The sequence below is a fragment of the Neovison vison genome, chromosome 11 (assembly GCF_020171115.1).
Source record: "Neovison vison isolate M4711 chromosome 11, ASM_NN_V1, whole genome shotgun sequence".
Taxonomy (NCBI): domain Eukaryota; kingdom Metazoa; phylum Chordata; class Mammalia; order Carnivora; family Mustelidae; genus Neogale; species Neogale vison.
In genome coordinates this window covers 15,180,332-15,207,962 of record NC_058101.1, presented here as the reverse complement: position 1 = coordinate 15,207,962, position 27,631 = coordinate 15,180,332, and the positions used below count along the sequence as shown (strand labels likewise).

The 27,631-nt window shown below is 35.3% G+C and overlaps 1 protein-coding gene across 6 annotated transcripts in view; it reads right to left on the bottom strand.

The window, feature by feature from the left end:
• Positions 1 to 27,631, bottom strand: part of EPHA5 (EPH receptor A5) — a 347,372-nt gene that overhangs the window by 307,339 nt on the left and 12,402 nt on the right. For all 6 annotated transcript variants that reach the window (XM_044226152.1, XM_044226154.1, XM_044226153.1 and 3 more), the window contains exon 2: positions 6,868 to 6,932. In XM_044226152.1, coding sequence (XP_044082087.1) covers positions 6,868 to 6,932 — 65 coding nt within the window. The remainder of the gene's footprint in view (positions 1 to 6,867; positions 6,933 to 27,631) is intronic.

Here is a 27,631-nt window from a genome sequence, read left to right as displayed (position 1 = left end):
ATTAACTGAGCCACCCAGGTGCCCCTAGAAGATAGTTATCTGAGAAGAGTCTATCGGTTTTGCTGTTATTCAGCCAAAGGATTCAATCAGAAAACTAGGATAAATGTATTGCCATGAAGCTTGTTCATCACATTCTAAATATTTTCATCATTTTAATTGAAATGTGATTTATACAACATAGCTTTTACCTTTAAAGAAAAATACATTCTTGAAGGTTTTGCTTATCTTTTCCTAAAGTCTAGCTAGATGTGGAATTTGCTACTATACATGCCATTTAATGGGAAAGTGAAGACAATAAAGTCTATTCATTTAAAAAAAATTAAATTAGTTATAAAATTACAAGTATTTTATTTTATTCTTAAGATTCAATCTACTTGCCAGAGAGAGGAAGTGAGAGCACACTAAGTGGGAGTGGGAGGGAGAGGGAGAAGCAGGCTCTCCTCTGAGTAAGGAGACCAATGCTGGGCTTCAATCCAGGACCCCAGGATCATGATCTGAGCCCAAAGAAGACACTTAACCCACTCAGCCACCCGGGCATCCCAATTTACAAGAATTTAAAAGTAAAATCTTATGAAAACACCAAAGAAAAACTGCAGGGATAAGAGTCCATCATAAAATCAACAAACTCAGGTCCTCTTTATTATCCCTCAGCCCCGTTCTTAAGAATCATTATTGCTGTTGGGGCACCTGCGTGGCTCAGTGGGTTAAGCCTCTGCCTTTGGCTCAGGTCATGATCTCCAGGCCCTGGGATCCAGCCCTACATGGGGCTCTCTGCTCAGCAGGAAGCCTGCTTCCTCCTCTCTCTGCCTCTCTCTCCGCCTCTCTGCCTACTTGTGATCTCTATCTGTCAAATAAATAAATCAAATCAAATAAAAATTAAAGAAAAAATTAAAAAAAAAGAATCATTATTGCTGTTAAATTATGTCTTCCTAATAGGTTGAAACCAAAAAGGTTTGAGAACCTCAATATAGAATATTAATGATAGGTGCTCTGGAGGAAAAAAGAAATTACTCAAATAAGCAGTAAAATTTAGAATTGAAGGTAACCATGCATATTTTACATCAATTAGCCAGAAGTCAATCTGTGTTTTGCTTGTAATTTTTTGTTGTTGTTGTTTCTGTTCTCAATTAAAAGCCAGTTTTGGGGGGGAAATGAGTTTACAACCCTTCTCCTTAAATTTATTCAACATGAGATTGGAGAATTGAGTCTCATGTCTGGGCGTTGAAATATGAAAATTCTTAAAGTCTACTGACTTCATTCAATAGTCAAATGCCAAACATATAGGTGACTAGTTATCGCTTTTAGTTACCAAAATGTTGCTTTCTGCATATATCTGGAAACAGCAATAGGGAAGCAGCTTTTAAATCAAGTTAACATCCTCTCTATTTCTTTGATAGTTTAGGGATCAAGTGGTGCACTAAAATACATTATCTTATTTTATCTTAAAAACAACACTGTGAGACAAATGACATAATAGTCACACAACCTCACCCGGCACTTAGGAAAGCCAAAATTCACAGAGGTCCCCCAAACAATAGGAATTACAGATACAGCTGGGAGTCAAGTTAATTCATTCTTTTAATGATCTACTATATAATTATATGTGTGTGTGTTATATACTCACAATATAACAAACACAACATACTTTTGAGCACCTCTGTGCTATATATACATTTTTTTCAAATACTTACGATCTGGCAATGAATAGAATGCAACCCACTCTGGCTCATTTAAAACTTTTTTTCAGGTGAATTTCCTTTTCAGCATCAATCCCTCTTTTATAGAAAGTAGGAATCTGGGCACCATCCAGAACCCAATCATATCTCTGGAGACCTAACTGTTTGGAGGACTTCGCCTCTGGTTTAAAATAATCAGTCTCCTGGAAGGGCGGGGCTTGAAATAGAATCAGTCTTTTACAGCTGCCTAACCTTGGGCAATTCACTTACCCTTACTGAGCCTCTTTTTCCTCATCTATAAGAATAATACTAAGTATCTCTTTTTCCATTGTCATTGTTAGTGTTAAGTGAATTTATGTACTTGACGTATTTTTCACAGAAAGACAATTAGAAACAGTGATCTGATACCAGATGTGCCAAATACAATACATGTGGTCTTCCCAGTGTGGCACAAATTACCAGAGAGACCTTGAGCAGACACTGTCACCTCTCTGCCACTTTTATACATCTATAGAAAGAAAAGATAGGACTAGAAAGCATTTCATCTACCACATTGTTCTAACACACTTTGATTACTCATTCTAAAAATAATAATGCTGCCTCACGCTCCGATGTCAGGGACTTTTGTTTTCTTCTGTGCCATATTCACTGTGCCTAGAAAACTCACTGACACATACTAAGTTCCAAGTCCTGTTGAATGAATGCATGCAGGAAATTTGCATAAATAGCAAACCTTGCTGTAACATAGTACTTCTAGATATGTCCAGATTGAAAAAGGGAAGGAGAGCTTAAGTTACTAGCATGAAGTATGTGTGTGTGACGGGCATGCACATACACATACACATACGGTCTCTCTCACATACTGTGGCTAAAGAGCACATGCTGAAACCCCGATTTGAATGACGTTTCCTGATGAAGGGGAAGTACTCAAACAAAATCTATCTAGAAGAAATTATCTCAGCATGTAATAATCAGTTTTTCTTTTTAAAGACCCTCCTAAAACAAAAGAAAATTCTGATGACTATAGCTCTTAAAGTTATAATTTATTTATTATTTGATATATAGAGAGAGACTACATACACGTGTGCAGGCACACAAGTCGGGAGGGGGAGGGGTGGAGGGACAAAGAGACTCTGCTCTCCGAGCCCTAGCCCCACTCCGCTAGATCTCTGGACCCTGACGTCAGCACCTGAGCTGAAATCAAGAGTCGGTCACTTAAATTCTAAGCTACCCAGGTGCTCCAGTGATTGTACAGTATTAAATGACTCTAAAATACTGCTAACGTTACAGACTAGCAACTTAAATAATTTGCTGACTCTCACAAAATAGCAACCTTTATTCAGCTTTGGGCTGTTGAGGCTATAGAAGGCTGCTAATTCTGGTTCTAAAACTTCCAACTAAACAGAGAAGCTGGAAATTCAGATTTTATTTGGAATCTCTCAATCTTTAATGCTGACAAGGAATTCAAATGGATATACTTATATGGAAAAATAAGCAAAACAAACAAACAAACAAAAAAAAAAAACAGTTGGATCTCTTGGTATAAGGAGAATAGAAATGCAGTAGATCAAAGAAAGAATATTTGCTGAGTGCCAACACTGTGCCAAGTTCTACTCTCAGTCCCGCTATTTAAATCTTGATGTAAAACTGTATCTCAGGAATTTGTGCCCCATTTTATAAATTTTAAAACAATAAAGTAAGTTACCATTTTAATGCATATTTCCAGAAGTTCCCTTATATGCCAGGACCTGAACCAACTTGCAGAAACACTGCAGAATGGTAACATGAGATAGCTATAAGAAGCCCAGGAGTTGACAAGCAGAGAAAAAGTATCACAGGAGCAGTGATTGTTTCTAAGAAGTGTGTGGAACATATGCATGACTTTAAGGTATGGATAACAGTGTTTCTTTTAAATACTTGCCTAATTCTTAGGTGCAGACTTGGGGTAAATAAATAAAATTTTCAATCCGAAGGCCTGAAATTCGAAAAATATCCTGAAAAGGAGAATATTCTTATTTACTTAGTTTAATAATGGCTTTCAGTCTAGGGGAGCTCTGAGTTAGATCAAATCAAGACAGCCTTACAAGAACAGTCTTCCAGGAAGCTATCAGATCAAATAATGACAACTCAGGGGGCTCAGGTCTTTGAAGAATCTCCTGTCCCACTCTGCCTCTCCAGTGCCTGCTCGCCTGCTGCTTTTTACCTCGCCAGCCGGTTTTTGGTTTTCCAAGGCTACCTCACAGCTGGAGAGGCAGGAAAGGACATAAGGAACCTAAAATGCTAAAGCTATTAAAATAAAGTAAAAGAATGAAAGAAAAAAGATAATATCCAGTTCCAATAAATAATAAAATTTTAACCTAATTTAATCTTTAATTTTTTTAATCTTTAATTTTTTTAATGCTAAAGTTAATGCTGCTGTTCTAACAATATTCCATCATTTTTCTTGCATAAATGATCCCTGCATTGCTCCAAAACTGGTTAATTTCTGGAGTTCTGAAAAATTGATTCTGACAATATTTGCCAGTTTTCTCATGGCTAATATGGAGAAGACTATTTGCAGAGTCCCTTACTCCAAAATTTCTGATGGCCTCACTTTTGATCTATGTATCACCTAATCATAAATGGTACAACCTACTAACAGTAGAGTAATATATTAATTCTTATTAGAATTAATTACACTTTGAACACTCATTTCTTTAAGCTGTAATTTAAAAATTTCCTTTATTTTGTATTTGAATGACATAACACAAATAAAACATCTATGTTCTCGGGCACCTGGGTGGCTCAGTGGGTTAAGCCGCTGCCTTCGGCTCAGGTCATGATCTCAGGGTCCTGAGATCGAGTCCCGCATCGGGCTCTCTGCTCGGCAGGGAGCCTGCTTCCTCCTCTCTCTCTGTCTCTGCCTGCCTCTATGCCTACTTGTGATCTCTCTCTGTCAAATAAATAAATAAAATCTTTAAAAAGAAAAAAATCTATGTTCTCTACACACTGGACAAGTGTGGACAAGGACATACTGGGGCAAATGCACATTCACTGAGTTTCTCTACTTTAAATTTTTTTTTTTTTTAAATATCAATGTCAGGCATAGCTATGTCAAAGAAACATAACTCAAAACATTGTAAGAATGTTGAAGATAAAACTCATTGTTTAAAAAACTGAACACGGGGCACCTCATGGCTCAGTGGGTTAACAGCCTGACTACTTGATTTTGGCTCAGGTCCTGGTCTCAGGATTGTGGGACCAAGCCCTGTGTTGGTCTCTGCACTGAGTGTGGAGCCTGCTTAAGATTCTCTCTCACCCTCTGCCTCTCTGCCTATCCACCCTCCCCACATACTCTCTTTCCAAAAAAAAAAAAAAAAAATTGCTGAAAAGTTAAAAATTAAAAAAAATTAAAAACAACAAAATCAATAGTATACTAATAATTATAATGGAAAGAAAAAGAAAGCATAAAGTTGTTAGAATGGAAAGTGCTCATTCTGGATATAAAGGGACGATGTTGCTACAACAGAAATAGTTGTGTTTTATACAAAATTCATGTAAAAAATTGGGTAATCTCCCCAAAAATTTAAACTGCAAAAGCAACTACAAATCAGATTTACCCTCAAAGATGGACTCTGCCAAACCTTTTCTGAATAACTCCTGGATAGAAAGAAGAGACACACAAAAATAAATTCAAAGGGAATATGAAAAATTTTCTCAGGCTTTTAAAAAATTAACTTCAACCGCACCTATCAGCCATTATCCCTGAAAGGGCAATTTCAAATATCTACATAACAGATCATGTTTGGTATGTGAAAAAATTCAGAGTACGAAATATAGCTATAGGTTCCCATACATGGATATTATCCAGCCATCTACTTGTAGACGGGTCATGATAGATGAAAGGAAAAAAAAACAAAAACAATTTGAGATGAGGAGTGGGAAGAGGAAAACAGAAACGAAGAAGAAAGAATATAGGAAAGGTAAAAGAGAGACTAAGAGAATATACACCATTATGTTGGCACTGGCTATATTTGTTTTGTACTATACTTTTTCCCTTTGGCTTATACTTATGTCTTAACAGCTTAACAACTTGCTAATATACTTTATTTAGAGTATGTCTCTAAATGCATAATTTTTAACAACCAAAACAAAATACCATCTTAATGAAAGAAATCACACTGAGATTAGGATATAAGCATATAAATTATGAATCACAATAATTAATACCACTTGTTTTACCTCCTTAATAACTCTGTAAAGGACTGAATAACATACCTGATATTTTTCCTCAAATGCAAAAAAAATAAATAAATAAGTCTTGAGACTATTTGGGTTATGACAATGTTAGATTACTTAATAACCCAAAATTAACTTTGGAAGTCATAGGAACTACTATTTCTGTGAATAATTTTCTAAATGCATTACTTATATACACTATACTATAAAGTTTTAAATATTCAAAACATTTAAATTATTTTCTCAAAATAGAGTATTGAAAAATACTATTTGTCCTTGCCACAATATAGTTCTATAATGAATTTAGGTAGTTTGAGTCTGAAAATTATAAAATAGGTAAATATTAAAGTTATATATAAATAAAAATCTCTCAAAATATATTGTTTTTAATAAAAGTCATGCAATAGTTATTATTTTCTGTGTAATATAATGATTTTATGTCACACTATTTTACTTATATTAATATTCCATCTGATAATATAGTATACTTTTAATTGAACAGAAGATAATCAAATAATTTTTAATTTAATCCATGTATTAAGACTGTAGTTTTACTTAATTTTATCTAAAACACATTATTTCTAATGTACACCAGTAAAATAAATTACTAGCAAAAACAATTGCTGATTATAAAAATCTTACAATGAAACAGCTTTGAGAGTTTTCACTGAAGAAAAATTTAAGAATTGAAAGGAAACTCTGATTACCTACTTGATTGCCTAAGAAACTTTTAATCTCAGTAAAATTTAAAGAAATTTCTTATATCATCTTCATTCCCTAATGTAGTGAATAAAATACAAAATAAATTGTGCTTGAATCAACACTGGTCATTGACATGTTAATCTTTATTTCCTAGTCAATATAACCAGGATAATAGCAAATCAAAACATTTTCAGTTAATTTTCATTTTTGACATTTAACATGATGCCACTCAGGTAGCTTAAGTTGTTGGGAAAATATCATAAAGGCTTACCCCATTTTTCGGAAAAGCAATCCATCCCAAGTCCCCCATGACAGTACGTGAATCCAATAAATTCACTGAAAGAAAAAGAACACAAAACTGAGTCAAATGTATAAAAAAGTATCACTATTTTCATAGTGTTTATAAAGTGCGTATTTCTTACATAGCTGAAATTAAATTAAGTATTCCTCATGAATACAAGAGTTATAATTTAATGAAAACACTATTTGGATGCATAAGAACAAGTGATTTTGAATAAACATGTGGAGAACAATTACAGCAACAGTAGTACGTAAACAAGTCATTACTCTAAGTGCTCTGTTTTTGTCAAATAAGAATAAAAGAAAAGAATTAGTAAAAGGAAAAAGAAAAAAAATGAAAGTCCACGGAAAACTAAGGACTATGTCACTCCTTTAAAGGCTCTCAATTTGGGGATTAAGCTGCCATAAATTTGTGACTAAACATAATGTATTTTCTTCAGGAAAGCTATTATGAAGCAACTAACAAATAATTTACATTAAACAGAAATAAGCTATCCCCAAGTTTGTAAGATTTTTTTTGTGATATTAACTGAAATCTGTAATCCAAATTGCAAGTTCAATTAGGAAATAAATCCACACACGCATAACTAAGCCAAGAAAATTATAGCAGAGAGCTATCAGCTACATTTTTTAAATGTAGACCTCAATTATGGTTGGAAATACTAAAATATTTGGAACTGCCAGAATGGAAGCCCGAATATCATTATTATAAAAGGAAGCCATGAAAGACTATGTATACACACATGCACTCACAGATAAACCCACACAGTGTTTGTATTTCAACAGGTTTATCTACTGCTCTCCCTCCCCGGGCCCAAATTAAACTAGCTTATGGGATGTTGAGTCGTCCAGCTGTCAAACTGCTTCAGACCTGGGTCACAGACGATCATTTTTCCAGCCGATTATGCCTCTTCCACGTGATCTACCTGGCCCACCAGGCAGCTGAACCAGTTTGAACGAGCATGGCATATGGACCCAAAAGGGAAACTGGGTTATCCCTAGTCAAAGGTACTGAAGCTTCTTCCTTATACTACTTCAAGAACCACTACCTTGAAATGCTACCAATTTGGGGAAAAAAAAAGAAAAGAAAAGAAAAGAAAGTTTCTATCTATAAGTGTAAAGCTGGAGTACTAAAGTAGTAATAGCTGATAGACTATAGACACTAGAAATGTGTTACAATACTCTTAAAACAAAATATAAGGTGATGGGGTGCCTGGGTGGCTCAGTCCGTAAGCGTCTTCCCTTGGTTCAGGCTATGATCCCAGGGTCCTGGGATCAAGACCCGCAATGGGCTCCCTGCTCCTTGGGGAGCCTGCTTCTCCCTTTCCCACTCCCCCTGCTTGTGTTCCCTCTCTCACTGTCTCTCTCTGTCAAGTAAATAAAATCTTAGAAAATATAAGATGAAATTATTACAACCAAGGACATTAGGATCACAATTGAAATAAATGTTCTATGTATTATAGAAGTTAAGTGCATTTAAACCTTATTATCCATTGTTTTATTTCATATAAGATATGCAAACATGTATGTCTTACTAAGTTAACCGTCTGTGTAATACTAGTTATATAAAGAGAAATCAAAACTTTACAACTATCTTAGTATATGTGCTGCTGAAGCGAGCACAAAACTTTACAACTATCATATGATCTCCCTGATATGAGGAAGTAGAGATGCAACATGGGGGGGTTAAGGGGGTAGGAGAAGAATAAATGAAACAAGATGGGATTGGGAGGGAGACAAACCATAAGTGACTCTTAATCTCACAAAACAAACTGAGGGTTGCTGGGGGGAGGGGGGTTGGGAGAAGGGGGGTGGGTTATGGACATTGGGGAGGGTATGTGCTATGGTGAGTGCTGTGAAGTGTGTAAACCTGGTGATTCGCAGACCTGTACCCCTGGGGATAAAAATGTATTATGTGTTTATAAAAAATTAAAAATTAAAAAAAAGTTTTAGAAAACACAGAAATATACTCAATAACATATATATATATGGCAGCCTTCTATGATATGTGTGTACTCAATATACTTGTCTATTTCTCTCATTAGGTTCTGTGCTCTTTAACTCTAAAAATCCATGCCTATAGAATGTTTGCATCATCTTTAGCCTACACATATCAGAGTGGCTTTATAGAATAATAAAATAAATAATTTGTTGGATTATTCTTTTTTAGAAGAAATTGGGCTAGCTGAAAACTCTCGTTTAAAAAGATAAAAAACAAACCGGAACTATCTCACTACCCACTGACCTTGCAAATCCACCAGTCATCCCACTAAATCTAATTTTTTAGTTAGATCCATACTCTTTTTACTCTATTGTTGGCTTTTCTAGTTTCCATGGGGATAAAGCTACATTAAACTTAAATGTCCTTGTCCTCATTTTAGTTTTTCTGGGACACTAGGGCTATGTCTAGACATGACTAAATACCATGGGAGTACAGAACCTAAATCGTTATGTTTATTCAACCTTATGATTCACTTGATTCACCTTTGATATTGAACCGCAGCATATCTGTGTAGACCTGATAAAATAGAGCAAATCAGCAAGCTAAAGGCCTTCTACTATGATGGCAGTCAAACTGAACTTAATCCTGTAGTGGCAAACTGATGTGAATAGGAATTCTAGGAATTCCGAACTAGCCTGTCATGAGAAAAACAACATTCCTGGTAGGCCTCTTAGTAACATGTGGATCTTCAAATGTCCATTACTACCAACAGAATTCCAGATGTCCTTCTTAAATTTAGTTACCTTCACGTGAATTAACTTTAATCTAAGTTACTATTCTTAACTCTTTTTTTGGCTGAAAATATATGTGTGTATGTGAAATTAAATGCATGAATTCAAAATTACTAGCTGGGCTGTTAATACATCTATTGAGAATTTTCAATATTGGCATACATTACTAAGCACATGGAAATACCCACAACAGAAACGTACACGATCCTTCTTCTGATGATCTTGTCAAAAGTTCTTCTTCAAAGAAATAGATTATGAACTATGTCTTATAAATTAGGAAGTTTATAAGACATAAACCTATGTCATTTCCTACTACTGTCTAAAATTGGTTTTGTTTTGGAAACAGATATTTTCACACAATTCACAATGCAAAGAAGATACTTATACATATGATTACTAAATTAGAAATTTTTAAAAAAGTAAAAGTAGATGTTTCAGGCAATTACTTGCAGATGACTATATTATAATTTTGTTCATATAATTCAGAGGAAACTGGAATTTGATGCCTCGGGAAAAATAATTAAAATTAGAATTAGGTAGTAGATAGGTTGATAGAGATATTTACATAGAGATAGAAATGATAGATGTATGGATACAGAGATATGGAGAGTGTTAGCTTTCTTATACCTCCAAACTTTGCACGTGCTGCTTTAGCTTGTCCTTCCTACCCTTTTGAATCGCTACCTTCATTTATCCAACGAACATATTTCAGGAACTGTTACCTCTAAGAAGGCATCTGTATTCCTCTTTCTTAAATCTAGATAAAGTATTATTACTGAATAGTCTATTAGCACCCAATCATTATCTCCAAAACACTGAATATACAGAATTGTATTATTCCCTTAAAAGAATACCATGTTTGACTCATGCCTATGACCTAGCCTGCACTCAGAAGAGCTGAATAGCTGTTTGTCTTATTAATGAATCATTTGGTCAGTGGGCAGATCAGGAGGGTGTGTCTGAACCAACACACACCAGTGGTTCTCAACATGGGCATCTGATAATGTTTGGAGACATTTCTGATTGTAAAAAATGGAGGGTGGGAGGAATATTTGCTACTGGATTCTCACGGGAAGAAACCAGGTATGCAGCTAAGCATGTCTCAATGCACAGCAAAACTTCCCCACCCCAGATAATAAGAATTATCTGGCTTAATTTCACTAATGCGAAAGTTAAGAAACGCTGGTATACACCTCTGATGCTATCAGAAAATCTCTATTTTCATATTCTTTGTGCAGCACAGCAGTAGCATGAGTTTCATTAATAGAAGTTAGCATATTTGGAGGCATTCCTTATAAATAAATTAAAATACTCCTACTTAAGGAAATAAGAGTAATAAAAATTGAAACCATATATGGGGGAAATAGATTATTTTTATTATCCAACACCCTTAAATCATTTTTCATATAACTAAGATAAGTATTATTATAAGTGTTCTTATTTATGTTTTAATGATTTCTCAACATTCATGATGGCATGCATGAAAAAACACGGCAACACTGATATTATGAATGCCTCCATTTCCTCTACTACTTAAGCTAGTAACATAAAAACCAGAAGTTTAGACATAGGGTATATATAAATGGGCATTTTCAGAAGTTCATTACCCAATTTCATTACCGAATTTATTAAAAGGGGAGATTGGCAGTAATGGAGCACAGTCACTAAGTATCTTCTATACAACAATTACAGTAATTAAATTGTTCTGAACAGTATATATGCTTGTTGTAAATTGCAATGAATACACAATGAGTATTGATCCTCATTGTACAACTTAATTAAAACTTGTCTGGGAGAAGCCACTAATGAATATAATTAGAGGGAATGTTTGATACCACAGTTACTCTGGAAGACATTAATTAGATATCAGAAATTTTATGGAAAATGTTTTTATTCTATTATTTATATTTTAAAAATAAAGTCACATTATTAAACTGAAAGACAGTCTTCAAGGTCATTTTCCTCAGCCATTTTATAATTACAATGAAAATGGGCATATTAGTTGGTATTCTCATCAGTAATTAAGAAGACTGATTCTCCAGGAGAAATAACTCTTCAGGGGTCAATGAGTATACAGTCTATTACAAATTCCTAAAGTTAATATAGGAAAAAAAAAGATTAACTAATACAGGAACTTTTAGGAAGTAAAAATAAGTTAACTGTCTATCCAGACAAATAACAGATTATAACTGAAACTAATTCAAACTAATCTGAAATATACTTTAATTTTATTACTATATACTAATAAATTTAATGCTTTCTTGAACAGAGAAAAGCCTTTAAAGAACTTACTTTCAGAAAAGTCAGAAAGTTGTTAACTCATTCTTTTGGTTGGGATTCAAGAGCGGGGGAAGGAAAGGATAGAATGAGTAAAATTTAATATGCATGAGAAGATTGCTAAATTCTCGACTTCACACATTCTAACAATTAAAGATTAATTTAATAATTCAAATATGCTCTTCAGTGATTATAACTTTCAAATATTCATAACTTTCCTTGTATCATCTTGACTCCATATCTTCCTCCTTAACATCTTGCTTATATTAGTCATAAAAAGCAGAAACAGATTTGTTAGATTCTTCAAGAAAATGATACAATCACATGAAGGTGTTTTGAAACTTTAGAGTCAAAAGACAGCCCAAGGACACTCCGTCCCACCATCATTAGCTGGACAAGGCTCTGAAACAATGTATGATCCTTGATAACATAGAGTGCCAGTGGCATATTCCTACACTTACTTTGTTTCTATCTTTCCCTAGCTTTACATAAACAAACAACACACAACTGTAATGGTATAGTTGGACCTTCACCACAGCAGGAACGACTACTTCGGATTCGTAGCAGAGAAGATGGCACTGTTTTTCTTTAATGGCAGTGAATCAAAGTCTCATTGCATACAGTAGGATTTTGATAGATGCTTGCTTATTGATTTCCATTTAACAATATCGGAAAGGCTACAGGATTCAATTATAGCACGTATTTTACTGATCTGTGGGAACAAACCCCAGATGTACAGCTGTCCAGCCTCTCTCCATGGTCCCAGTCAGCACAGATGTGAATTCTTGCTTCCAGGCTAAATTTTGTAATTTGACAACTGCTGCAGGGAACAAGGAACAGTTGACAATTTGAGTGCAGGGAAAGAGTACATGTGTTTCCCATTGGAAAACTAAATTTGTAAATTTGGTAAAAATTATGTTAAAAGTTTAGAAGTGTTATGTAGATTTCTGGCAGCCCTCTACGTGAAGGCAAAAATCCATAACTAACAGTGTTTCTGAAGACAATGAATGTGAGAATTTTTTTTTTGCCCCCAATTCTGAGCAACCCATGTGTATAGCCTCTCTGGGGTGGGGGGGGAGGACGAATATGGAAAAAGGATGAATATAGAAAAATTAAAAAAAAATTTATTCAGTATATACTATGTGTCTTCTATTCTATATATAAATATAATTTATATATATTCTTTAATTTAATCTTCCTAAAAAATGTATAGGCTTAATAATAATACTGGTGGGGCACCTGGTTGGCTCAGTTGGTTAAGCATTTATCTTCTGCTCTGGTCATGATCTCAGTGTCATGGGACTGAACCCCCACATCAGGATTCCCTGCTCAGTGCGAGTCTGCTTCTCCCTCTGCCTCTCCCCCCACCATGCCTATTCATGTTTGCTCTCTCTCTCTCTCAAATAAATAAATAAAATCTTTAAAAAAAAAAAAAAAGAACACTGATAATTTCCAGTCTTAGTCAGAGCCCAGCAGGGAAATCAAAGAAAGAATAAATCATGAAGTAATACTTGACATCTTTATGACAAACCACAAGTGTTCCCTATGGCTTCCCACAACCAAGTCCCTTCCTTGGAGCCGGAATAGAAGATACCTTGATTACAGCCATCTATCTCTCTGGACATCCAAAGGCCATTATCTAAACCCTGATCATGAATGAATTTACGTTGTACATGAACTATGGGTGCTGAACACTGCTTAAGAACAAAATATCATAATCAATTATCTAATTAAATATATAATGTATTATAAATTAACAGTGGCCTAAAATGGTCCATCGATATTCCCTAATAAATCTACTCTTCAGGAAATCAGTTTTCTCATAAATTGACCACAAAATACTTTGTAAAATTTCAGTAAAAATATTCAAAATAAATCTCATATTCTCTTCTGGCTAATGTTCTCTTCTAAATTCAAATTATTAAATGAGTTGTCAATATTCCTGTCTATTTCTGCATGTTCTCTTCATTCTTTACCTAACCCACTACAATTTGGATTTAAACCTGCCATTTTATTGAAACTTCTGTTACCAAGTTGATTTGTGATAATCATGTAGCTCTGAGTTCCTAATTTGGCAATATTTATCCACAACCCCACGGACAAACTCTCTCATATCTTATCTTCAATGACAACATATTTCTGTGATTTTTCTTCTATTTTTCTGGCTATTATTCCCATTATAAGCTACTCTACCTGAACCAAACTTCAAACCCTGGCTTTGATTAATACTCTAATTTTTATAGACCAATTTCACTTCTTACTCTACACCAATGAATCTTGACTAGAAGTTAACATAGGCTAAAAATAAAAGAAGTTTTTTGAAAGAGCAAATGTCTCGGCCCCAGTCCATACATACTGAATTAGACTATTTAGGATGGAAAATGGTTAGTAAATATTTTGTTGTTTGCTTTAATATAGCAGCATATATCCTTACATAAGAAACTCTATAGAGGGGCTCATGAATTTCTATCTTCAGTTATAATGTAGATGTTAACAACCCCATAAATCTATATACTTTGTCTATTTCTCTCTCCTGAAATTGCAATCTGTTTATAAAACTGCCTACTGTTTATTTTTTTTAACACATTCATGATATGTAATCATCACCCAAATAAACAAAGTATCTTCCCTGCACAAGAAAAAAACAAACATCTTCTCCTTAGGGAAAGCAATGCCATAGAACTACTTGTTCTATCCAGAAATCAGTGAGCCCTTTACTTTCCCCTTTACTCACACACTGAATCAGTGACCAAATCCTATCCATTCTAATGATCTCCTATATCTAACTCTCTGAACTGGCTGTTGTTTTTCATTCTACAGCATAACCAAGCCAGCCAAGTTCTTGCCATAATTTTTCACTTGAGAAACGTCGTAACTGGTTTCTCTGTAGAAAGGCATGATCCCTGACAATTTCTTCAAAAAACTGTCTTCAGAAAGATTTTTTCTAAACAACCAATATGATTGTGTCACTCCCCTACTTCAAACCTTATAGTTATGTTTCATTTCTTTTAATATAAGACCTTCCAGGATTGGTCTTCATTTTCCTCACCAGTTTCATTCAGTCTTTTCCCTCCTTCCTTGTCCACAATATGGCAATACTGAACTTATTTCAGTTCCATTATGTGGTCTCACTATTGATTCCGTTCTGTCCAATGAGCTGTGAAGGTGATCTGAAGGGAAGGGAGTTTTTGGAGAAGAAAATATTAGAAAAGGAAACTCCTGGCTGTTTTGAAAGTTGCTGGGTATGGGTGTATTTCCTGGAACTGATGCAGCCATTTGAGAAAATAAGGAGAATCAGCAGAGAGCAAAACCTACAGATTAAGGTTGACAGAGTGAAGGGATGGGAAGTACCTGGTTCCAAATTATATCATAGAGTAGCTAATCCATCTAAATTTGAAACTTGCTTCTCTTAGGACTTTCTGTTATGTCAGAAAAAAAAAAAATCAATTTTGTTGCTTAATCCACTGAGGAAGTGATTTGCTGTTATTTTCAGAGGAAGACATTCTTAGTGATACAATTCCTAAGTGGCAGGATGTGAAGGCAAACTCCAGTCTCTTTTATTCCAGAGTCTGCTTCCCTTTCATCATGCCTTGAAACATCTAATACTCTATTATTAACAAAATTCCAATAACATTCCCAAATGAATTACTTAAACTAAGATTATTTATCTTTGAAGTGATCTCTAAAGTGATCTTTGTTGGGGTGCCTGGGTTGCTCCATTGGTTAAGAATATGAATTTTAATTTCAGCTCAGGTCATGATCTCAGGGTCAAGATATGGAGTCCTGTGTTGGGCTCCCCATTGAGGGAGGAGCTCGCTTGGGATTCTTGCTGTCCCTGTCACCCCCTTCCTAAAAAATAAAAAAATTAAAAAATGACCTTTGATGTCCCTTTCAATGTTAATATATTAAGCTTAGTTGTTGACTCTGTAGAACAACTATTGCCTTTAATTGTTTCAAAATACTTTCATCTCTGCTCATTTTGTTATTTTTATTTCTTTTTGTTCATTTTGTTTCAAAATATTTTTCATCATCATAAAGAATTTTAGCCTCTGCTCTTTGAAAATTAAGCAGTAGAATTTCATATTACAAAGCATAAAACTCCAAAAGAAGCAAAACTTAATAAGAAATGTAAACTAAAGATTTCTGAATAGTTATTAAACTCTAAAATGGTAAACTCAGGGAGATGGCAAAGAGGATTTCAGAATTAGTATCCACTGGTTATTCCATACAAAGTTTTTAGGCACAGGTAACACTGAAATCCACTGACAGCTAAATTATGACTAAGGAGCAGTCTGCTACATTTACAGGACACATGGCATGAAAAGACCAAAACCATATGGTTTTCAGCAGTTACCTTGTCAGATGTGGTAACGGAACTTGTCAAATTTTACATATTGTTTTTATTCTAAAGAGAAAAGTCAACATTTGATGACATAACAGGCTTGAAAATCATCACATCACAGAAAACACGCATTTAATAGCTACTCGATTCCACATCACACTGTATATGTAAGAAGCTATTCCTTACCAAATAGTGTAAATCTTCAATACTTGAAATAAATGTGCTTATTCACAATTCACTTTTTGAATGGTTCACTGTACAGAGAATATTCATTAAGTCTATGGTTCTGGTTTGCTACTATGTAAGCTTATAGAAATGAATTGACTTTGAGGGACTCAGTTTTTATATCTGTAATATTAGCGATTGAAACGAATAAAATTATATGTCTGTGCGAAATATACATATATCACTTAGTCTTAACAATGATCCTTTGGGTATGTTTTTCCCCCGTTTTTCAGATAAGGAAATTTGAAGTCGAGAAAAGTTAAATAGGGCAGTGGTCCAAGGTCCCAGAGCTAATAAGCACACAGGTGGAATATAAATCCAAGTCTTATCTAACTCCAAAGCTCTTTCTTTTGCTTCTATATCACACCTGTCCAATGTTGGACTTGCTGAATCCAAAGGTTTACTTCTCTGAAACTCTTAACCCCTATATCTCAATGAGTTTTATTAAATCAATGAATTGTGAATAGTATGCTAGAGAACCCAGCATTTACCACAAAATTCTAAGAGTACTGTATATAAGATGGAAATCTTCACATATATTAATCTAAACAGAAAAGACATTAGTTTTTCCTGGGAAAATCAGAGTTTAGTATCAAATTTCCAACTAGTTTGCCATTAAGTTACAAATTTGGTATCAAATTTCCAAAGATTCAAATAAGTTACAAGATCCCTGAAAGTGAAAGTGTAAAGAACAAAATAATTATGAACCCTCTTTTCCTAATTTTTAATTTTATTATTCATTATGCTTTACACATGTTAATTGGAGGCAAAACAGGGCATATATTTGTTCAAATACATGAACTTTGTCCTTAGATGACAAAAAGCACATAAACATAGGATGAAAAATATATAGAAAGCTGATTCTTTGTTTTGAATGCATCCTTACCCCGGTCCCTAATTATCCCTAATGCTTGACTGAAATACCACAAACTACAAAACAATCTATATAATCATTAGCTTTCAAGCCTTCAGGGCAGGATAAATGATGATTCGATCTGTACATGAACTAAAACAGAAACTTGCACAATTTCATAGTATGCATTTTAAGGTGAAGGCATTTCCAAAAAAATTGAGTAATAAACGGAGTAGTCCAATAGCCCTTTTTGTAAAATGAGAAGTGACCACATTTCTGCTGTCAACTTCAGTCATTATGCCTATGTCACCCTCACAGCTTAATTAAAATTTAATGCTGATGTAAATCCTACAAAATCATTCTTTATTATCTAAAACAGAAAAAATTAGATTACAAAAAATCTTTGAGTAGCCATTTATCATGAAAACCTAGTTAAAAGGTCCAGCAATACAGACAGAAGTATCAACAAAACTTGTGGCCAATAATTTTAGGTGGCTGAATATAAACGTTTTACTAGGTCATAAGTGACCTTGCCATAGTTATCCATCTCAAAATAGCGAGCAGCATTCATGATGACAAGAAAGTCATTTTTAAGTCAGTTTACTGAATACAATTAATTATATATCTTAGCAAGGTATAAGATTGCTGATCTCGCAGCAATCATTTTTGCTCAAGAGTCTATTTTTGGTCAAAATATAACCTCAGCACTTAGCTATTTCTCCTTTCACAAAGTATAGAAAGGAAAAGTGAAAAATAAAAGAGAAAACGTGAAAGTATTTTACATTTTCTGTGGTATTCTCCAAGATGCTTTTTATGGCTATTAAATATTCACATTCTTTCTCCTTCCTTGATATCAGATTCTTACGTGTTTGGAGTAGCGATGTGTCTAGTACCAGACAATAGGTCATGACCAATAATGACAATCATGTCACTATGGTCTTCGCCTTCCCTGGGTCTGTTGGCTTTGTTACATAGGTCTCACTAATAAGACATAAATAGAAATCTACCTTCCAGTACCTGGGAAATTTTTGTTGTCCTAGCTGAAGGAATAGGGCTGTTGGAATGGTTCTTGGCTTTTCTCTTTCTCTTCTTGTTCTGAACTGGATGAGAAGCTTGGAGATGCATGTCTTCTCACAATCGTGAGACAACAAGCTTGAGAGTAAGGCCAAAAAACCCCGCATGTCTAATCTGACATCAGATTCTAATCTGACATCATGAAGTTGCTGAACCCAAATCACTAAACTTCTCCCCCGAAACTTCTTTCCCAAATATTTAAAAGGCAAGCACTCAACGTCTTAAGTCATTGGTGAATAGCTTTTGTATTCTCTGCAACCTTATACAACCCTATATGATATATATAATGCATAAACAACTGAGGAAAAAGTCTAGCTCACTGCCTTAACACTTTTATTCCAGGTATATGAAATACGGCACTATCAAAGAATGAGGGCAAACTCATTCAACAAATATTTATTTAACATCTATTTAAGTGCACTCTCTCTCACTCTGAAATATAAATAAATCTTCAGAGTAAACATTACTTCATATTATAATTTGTTTTTTTATCTACATTGTCAGAAAGCTACAAGTCAGGATCATAGTTTACTGATCTTCCATGCAAAATTCTTTTTATATTTTAACAGAGTGGTTCTCACACTGAAGTCATGATGCCTCTGTGGTTCTAAAGAGGTATCTTAGAGGCACAAACAGATGAAGGGAGGGAGACGTAAAAACACAGCCAGGACACCCAACAACTCTGTTATCAGTTTCATATATTGAGCTTCCACTGTGATTCTTTTGAAATGAATTTCTGCTTCTTTAAAAAAAGAGAGAGAGAGAGAGTTTGAAAACCACCACTAATACTATGTCCTTGGTTTTCAACAATGACTCATATTAAAAACCTATTAAATGCAAATCAATTCTGTGCATTTTGAAAAATTGTTAAGACTACTATTCATGCCATTGCTCGATACCGCAAACAGAAATACCACTGTGGCTAGCTTCTCTGAAATCCCAAAGTCAGGAAAAAAAACAAGTGTTTTCCTGATGTGAACTGAAAGGTTTTCTACCAGGAAATGATAACTATTTAACAGAAAGCTTGTACATAAATATTTCTATCCAATTGCTCTAACATTGATGGTAGTGAAATTTTCTTGATAAAAGTGTTTTTCTCTACGCATTGCCTGTATTTGTATTATTCTTATATTAATTGAATTTCTCACAAACGTAATTTTTTAATAAAACGTGATTCCGTCCTTGAAAAATTATATGCATAAATAAAGTATAAATCATAACACTAAGTACATTTACATGAATGTAATCTCTAGCATAGTGGGTATAACCAAGATGTTCACCATCAAACACTTCTGGCTCCCATCTTGTCCATTTATTTTGTGTGTAACCGAATACATGTTACTTAATTTCCTCCAAACCCAATCTCCCATTAATAAACTGGAATAATAATACCATTTCACAGGGTTGTTGTTGAGAGTTAGAAATTATGTGGTAATAGTTTTCACAGAAATTATCATTATTATTCTTCCCATCTAGAGAAAGATTCACTTTAAAGGATTCTTGGCTCAATAGAATACAATATTAATGCACTGATATTTCTGAAATATTTGCTAGAATTTTTAGAATAAATAAAAATATATTCAAAAGGGATAATTCTTTAAATATACTAACTAGCTACTGGTTAGAATTAAATACACTAACGAAACACGAACTGAACTCTACTTAAAAAGCCATTCATCTTTACATTCTAAACTTTCTTCTTTAATAAGTTTATTTTTTAATGTCATTCTATTCACATGGTAGATCTTACCCATTTCCCTTGCAATATTAAGAATTCCTATCAGGTTATAAATCTAAAGAATGTCATAAAGTAAGTGACAGTCTAAATAATCCAGGAAATCTAGAATAAGTGAAAGAATAAATCCATTCCCTCCCAAGAAATTTAAATCATTAAGAAACAGATATTTTCTATTAATTGTTTTCCTAGAGGTAAAATCAAATCACACTTTTAAAGCAGAAAAAAATTATTTTATGTTGGTTGATAGTGGCTCAGTTCATATGAATTCTGAGACTTTCTCATGAGAAAGAAGGAGGGGGACGAAGCCATAGCTGATTAAAGCACAAAGGGATAGGGACCACGGGATATCTACTAATTATTTTCTAGTCATGTTCTAATCGGTAGAACTTTCTTCTCATTGATGTTTTTGGTCATTTAAAATGAAGTATTCCACTGCCAAATTTCTTGATGTTAACTTGTTTGGGTTGGCAAAATCATACAATCTTTTAGTTGGCGATTTTGTAGTTCAGAAAAAGACTATAATACCAGAGATTCTAAACTCTAATAATTACGAATTTAGGAAAAGAGTTACATTGACTCTACTAATAAAACAGTAATGAGGTCAGACTGGTCGTGGTTAAAAGCAGTGTCTTTAAAGAAACAAAGACATGACATATTAAAATTTATTCACTAAAAATAAATTCATAGAATATAACATACTTTGATGATATCTCATAAGGAATGTCAGGCATTGGGGTTTGCTCACAATAAGTTTACAGACAGGCAAATCTTTCCTCATACTGATGCATGTAGTAAAGAAAAAAAATAGCTCTACTGCCAGTTATCTGGAAATTAACTTGTTTGGTTGGCAAATCATACTATCTCCGGTAGTAGCAAATTCTCAGCAGAGAAAAGAATTTTTCTCTGATTAACCTTTACTTTTTACAGTGATTTCTATTCTGATCAAATATCAGAACTATACAAACAAGGAAAAACTCCATTCCGGTGCAGTGTGATAAGCTACATATGAAATGAGAATTGGCACAGGATGTTCGAGAAGTTGGGGAAGGGTCCTGCCATATATACCTAGGCATAATGATCGAATTACTTAGGTGAAGGAAGGAGCCGAGTGTTGCCTACCAAGCAGAAAAAATCCAACTGCGTTAAAAGCAAGTCTCCCACTCAGGAGACTGGGAAGGCAGAGTGGGGGAATGCAGAGTGGGGGCGGGGAAGCAGCAGGGGAGGTGGCCCAGAAGCAAATCACTGAAAGCTTTGTAGTTAGGCTCAAGAAGTTTGGATTTTAGCATGAGCTCACTGCAGAGCTACCAAAGGATTCACCCAGGAAGTAAACAAGGGCTGCTTCACCAAATCTAGTATTTTTCTCCGGTATTTCCATTTACAATAAATACTAGACAATACTCACTAATGTAGAAAATTAGCCCTTGCTAAATATCAGTGTGTCAACCCACACTATTTTTTTAATACATGTAATATATAACACATATAATGTTTATTATGTACCAGAAATTTAACAACCATTTAATTGGGGTTTTCAAAGTATTAATTTTTGCAATATTTGTATTAATATTTCCATTTTACAAACAAGAAAGCGTATGGCCAGGGAGGTTTTCTAGCTTTGCCTAAGTCACCCAGCTCTAAGCGGATCCGCAAGGCTCCACGACCTACACCCTTTCAACCCTCTTATACTGCCCTCTGAACTGGAGTCCTGGTTCCGTAGTTAGAAGATTTAATGCTTTACAACTAGTCCTGAATTTTTTTTTAAGATTTTACTTATTTATTTGACAGAGAGAGACCGAGAGAGCACAAGTAGAGCAGCAGACAGAGGCAAGAGGGAGAAGCAGACTCCCCGCTGAGCACGGGGCTCGATCCCAAGACCCCGGGATCATGACCTGAGCTGAAGGCACTGAGCCACTCACCACCCCTAGTTCTGTTTTCTTAATAGATGCGACTTTCTTGTCTTGATTCCTTTGTTTATGACAATGATTTATCTAATCTATCCTATAGGTTTTTTTAATGAGATTCTCATAAAATAATATAGGTTAGAACATTGGGTAAACCGTAGAGTAATAATGTAAACTACATAAAAGTGATTATAAAATATTTTATATAAATGTGCATATAAAAAGGAAAAAAAAAAGAAAAAGAAAAACAGCATCCAAGGGGTTGGCTGGGATAAAAGACAAAGGTAGATGCATTTCTCACTGAGGTTTTCAGTCACCTCACCTGTTACAAGTAGTAGTATTGCCTAAAAAATATAATACCACGAGTAAAGGCAAAACAGCATTTTAAAAACTGCTCTCTATTCCTAAGAGAGCAAGGGGTAATGATCTTAGGGAGGGTTTCTTTTTTTCTTTTTTAGTATACCTTTGTTTTTTCTCAATTTTATGGAGAAATAACTGACATATGTCACTACCGACATACCTCATTTTACTGCACTTCTCTTTATTGTGCATTGCAGATATTACGTATTTCACACACTGAAGGTTTGTGGCAACCCTGCACCAAGCAAGTCTATCAGTAACATTTTTAAAAATAATTTATTACATTTTTTAAAAGATTTTATTTATTTATTTGACAGAGATCACAAGTAGGCAGAGAGGCAGGCAGAGAGAGAGAGGAAGGGTAGCAGGCTCCCTGCCAGCAGACAGGCTGATGCGGGGCTCGATCCCAGGACCCTGAGATCATGACCTGAGCGGAAAGCAGAAGCTTTAACCCATGAGCCACCCAGGTGCCCCAATTACAAATCTTTTTAAAGATTTTATTTACTTATTTGAGAGAGAGAGTACAAGAGCCAGAGAGATTGAGAGAATGAGTGGGGGGGAGGGGCAGAGGGAGAAGCAGGCTCCCTGCAGAGCAGGGATCCAGAGGCAGGAGGACATCCCAGGACCCTGGGATCATGAGAGGCTTAGCCAACCGCGTCACCCGGGGCCCACAGCAGCATTTTGTCAACAGCATTTGCTCACTTTCTGTCTTCGTGTCACATTCTGGTAATTCTTGCAATATCTCAAACTTTTTCATTATTATATTTGTTATGGTGATCTGTGAGCAGTGATCTTTGATGTTGCTATTGTTATTATTTCTGGACTGCCACAAACCACACCCACATCAGATGGCACACTTAAACAATAAACATTATGTGTTTTCTGACTGCTCCACTGATTAGTCACATACCCCCTCTGTCCCCCTCCTCTGGCTTCCCTATTTCTTGAGACACAACAATACTTATATTAGGCCAATTAATAATCCTACAGAGGTCTCTAAATGTTCAAGTGAAAGGAAGAGTTGTAGATCTCTCATTTTATTTTTTTAAAAGATTTTATTTATTTATTTTACAGAGACAGTGAGAGACAGACAGAGCATGAGCAGGGGGGAGGAGGCAGAGGGAGCGGGAGAAGCAGGGAAGCTTGCAGGGAGCCCGATGAGGGGCTGGATCCCAGGACCCTGCGGTCATGACCTGAGCCGAAGGCAGATGCTTAACCAACTGAGCCAACCAGGCGCCCATATATCTTTCACTTTAAATCAAAGGCTAAAAATGATTAAGCTCAATGAGGAAGGCATGTCAAAAGTGAGACAGTCCAAAAACTGGGTCTCTTGTACAAAAGTCCTAGCCAAGTTGTGACTACAAAAGAAATGCCCTTGAAGGAAATAAAAAAGTACTATACAGTGAAGACAGGGATGATAAGAAAGCAAAACAGCCTTTTTACTGATATGAAGAACAATTTAAGGCGTCTGCACAGAAGATTAAACCAGCCATAAAGGTTCTTTAAATAAAACTCTAATCCAGAGCAAAGTCAAAACTCCCTTGTATTCCCTGAAGGCTGAGAGAGGTGAAGAAGCTGCCGAGGAAAATGGGAAGCTGGCAGAGAGTGTTTCATGAAGTATAAGCCAAGAAGCCATCTCCATAATATCCAAGTGCAAAGTACAGCAGCAAGTGCGGATGCAGAAGCACCAGCAAGTTATCCAGATCTAGCTATAGGAAGCAGTAGAAGTGCCTATTAAGCAACAAATTTTCAGTGTGGACAAAACAGTCTTATATTGAAGATGTCATCTAGGATCTTCATAGCTAGAGAGAGAAATCAATGCCTGGCCTGAAAGCTACCCAGGCGAGGCTGACTCCCTTGCAGGGAATATCTCTTGGAGCCAATGCTCAGTCACCATTCTGAAAATCCTAGGGATCTTAAGAATCATGCTAAATCTACTCTGCCTGTGCTCCAGAAATGGGACAACAAAGCATGGATGACAAACACACATCTGTCTGCAGCATGGCTTCCTGAATATTTTAAGTTCACTGTTGAGCTCTACCGCTCAGAAAAAAAAAATTCTTTCAAAATACGACTGGTCATTGACAACGCATGAGATCACTCAAGGCCCTGATGCAGATGTACGATGAAATTAATCCCATTCCCATGCCTGATAATAACACAACATCCATTCTGCAGCCCATGGATCAAGGAATAATTTCTACTTCCAAGTCTTATTATTTAAGAAATACATGTCAGAAGGCTGTAGAGGCCATAGATAGTGATCCCTCTGATGTATTTGGGCAAAGTATATTGAAAGCTTTCTGGAAAGGATTCACTATTCCAGATGTTGTTAAGCACATTCGTGATTTATGGGAAGAAGTCAAAGTATCAACATTCACAGGAGTTTGGAGGAAATTGATTGCAAACCTTCATGGACAACTTTGAGGAGTTAAACGTTCAGTGGAGGAAGTCATGCCAGATGTGGTGGAAATAGCAAGGAAACTAGAATTAGAAGTGAAGCCAGAAGAAGTAACTGCATTGCTGCCACCTCATGATAAAACGTGAAGGAATGAGGAACTGCATCTTATGAATGAGCAAAGAAAATGATTTCTTGGGATGGAATCTACTCCTGGTGAAGATACTGTGAAGGCTGCTGAAATGAGAACAGACAGTTAAGAATATTACACAAACTTACTGGATAAAGCAGCGGCAGGATTTGAGAGGATTGGCTCTAATTTTGAAAGAAGTTCTACTGTGGATAAAATGCTATCAAATAGCATCACACGCAACAGAGAAATAATTTGTGAAAAAGAAGAATTCATTGATATGGTAAACCTCATTGTGTGTCTTACTTTAAGAAATCACCACAGCCTGGCGGGGGGGTGGGAGGTTGGGGTACCAGGTGGTGGGTATTATAGAGGGCACAGCTTGCATGGAGCACTGGGTGTGGTGAAAAAATAATGAATACTGTTTTTCTGAAAATAAATAAATTGGAAAAAAAAAAAAAAAAGAAATCACCACAGCCATTCTGACCTTCAGCAACCCCCGCCTGATCAGTCAGCAGCCACCAACAGTAGACAAGACCCTTCACCTGCAAAAAGATTATAACTTGCTGAATGCTCTGATGATGATTAGCAATAAAGTATTTTTCATTCAGGTGTATACATTGTTTTTTTACACCTAATTCTGTTGTACACTTAATGAACTACATAAACATAACTTCTGTATATATAGGGAAACCCCCCAAAATCATTTGACTATTGTGTTATTTGTTTTATTGTGATGTACTGGAACCAAACCTGTAAGATCTCTGAGGTATGCCTATATTGATTGGTAAGGACTTATCACTGCCATTTTGTTAATTTCTGAAAGCTTTATAGATCCATTTTACTTGTTTCTCATACATTTTTGTGTGGATTTGATGTCTTTTGGTATCAGCATGCTTTTTATCATCTTCTTCTGGGTAATTACTATAGGATATTCCCTTGAGGTTACCATGAGGTATACATAAACTGTTTTAAGGTTATAACAACATATTTTAAACAGAAAACAACTTAACTTCAATATAATTCCTAAACTTTATAATTTTATTTCTCTTTCCCTCACATTTTAGATTATTGTTGCTACAATTTACATTATATTAATTGCATAACTAATAACAGATTACTGTATTTATATTTCTTAAAAAAATCTTTTAAAGTTATAAGTGAATTATACACCATTATTATGATATTGCAGAATCTGTGACTATATATTTACCATTACCAGTGAAATTTACACAATTTTTTTGTGTTTTTACATTGTTAATTAGCATCTTTAGCATCATTTCCTAATCTTTAAAAATTTAATTATAATGTGTTTCAGTGTAGCCCTATTTGGATTCAATCTATTTGGAGTCTTTTGGGCCTCAAGAACCTGGATGTCTACTTCTCTCTGCAACTTCAGAAAGTTTTCATCCGTTACAACTTAAATATACATTCTGTCCCTTTTTGTCTTCTCCTTCTGGAATTCCCATATTGTGAATGTTGTTTCTTTTTATTGTATCCCATAATTCTTGTATGAGTTCTTCTTTTCCTTCCTTCCTTCCTTTCTTAATTTCTTTCTTTATTTCCTCCTCTGACTGAGTGATTTCTAATGTCTCATCTTCAAGGTTGCTGATTCTTTCTCTGCATGGTTGAGTCCACATTTGAGAATTTTTATTGAATTCTGCAGTACGCTTATTGTATTTTTCAATTTTAGAAAGTCTGTGTGGTTTTTGTTTGCTTTTGGTGGTTTCTCTTTCCTTGCCAAACTTATTTCATTCAGGAATTGTTTTCCTAATTTCATTTGTGTTCCCTTATAGCTCACTAAACTTTCTTAAAAGGATTACTCTGATTTATTTGTCTGACAGTTCACAGATCTCCATTTCTTTAGGGTCAGTTATTAAAGCTTTATTAGCTGTCTTTGGTGGTGTCATATTTATCTGATTTTTTGGGGGGAGGGGGATCCTAGACTCCTTATATTGGTATCTGCACATTTAAGTAACAGGGCTCCTCTTCCAGACTTTAGAGGTTTGCTCTGACAGATGCAGTTTCTTCACCAGTCAGCTCAGCTGGAGTTTTTGGGTGTGTGCTGGTAATGTCCCTGGACGGGTAAAGTTTGCTATCATGGTCTACTTTGGGAAAGGGAACTGTTTGAGCTGTAAGAAAGGGATGGGAGTTGTACTGTTGGTTGATAATAGTTGGATAGGACTGCTGGCTTTGTTTTCCACATAAGATTGTTGGATGAGCTCCACAGTTGCCTGGATCTCTGGTAAGGTTTACTAGACAGTCAGGACTGGGCACAATATTTAGTAGTAGATGGAACTATGAATTTGCTTCCCTACCCTGCAAGGAGAAGACCAAGCTCATTGTTTGCATACTTGAATCAGATATGACTATGTACTGAATTCCTTCATCAAATAAGGCCACTGTTTTGCTTTATAAATGGGGAAAGACACAGGCTTTGTTCCTTGTTCAAATGCCACTGTATGTCGGGCTACTGGATGGGCTGTAGAGTTTTCTGTGTGCTCCAATTTGGTTGCCTTGTTGGACAGGTTGAAGGATGTATTCAGCACTGAGCAGAAACACAAATTAAATTCCCTGTTGGGGTACAGTGGAAGAAATATCTCTAAAGTCAGTAAAGTCCTTTGTTTGTCATCTTAACTCAAGCAGACCTACATCCAAAAAGTTTCTAAACTGAACAGAACCACTGGCTTTGCTCTGCCCTATT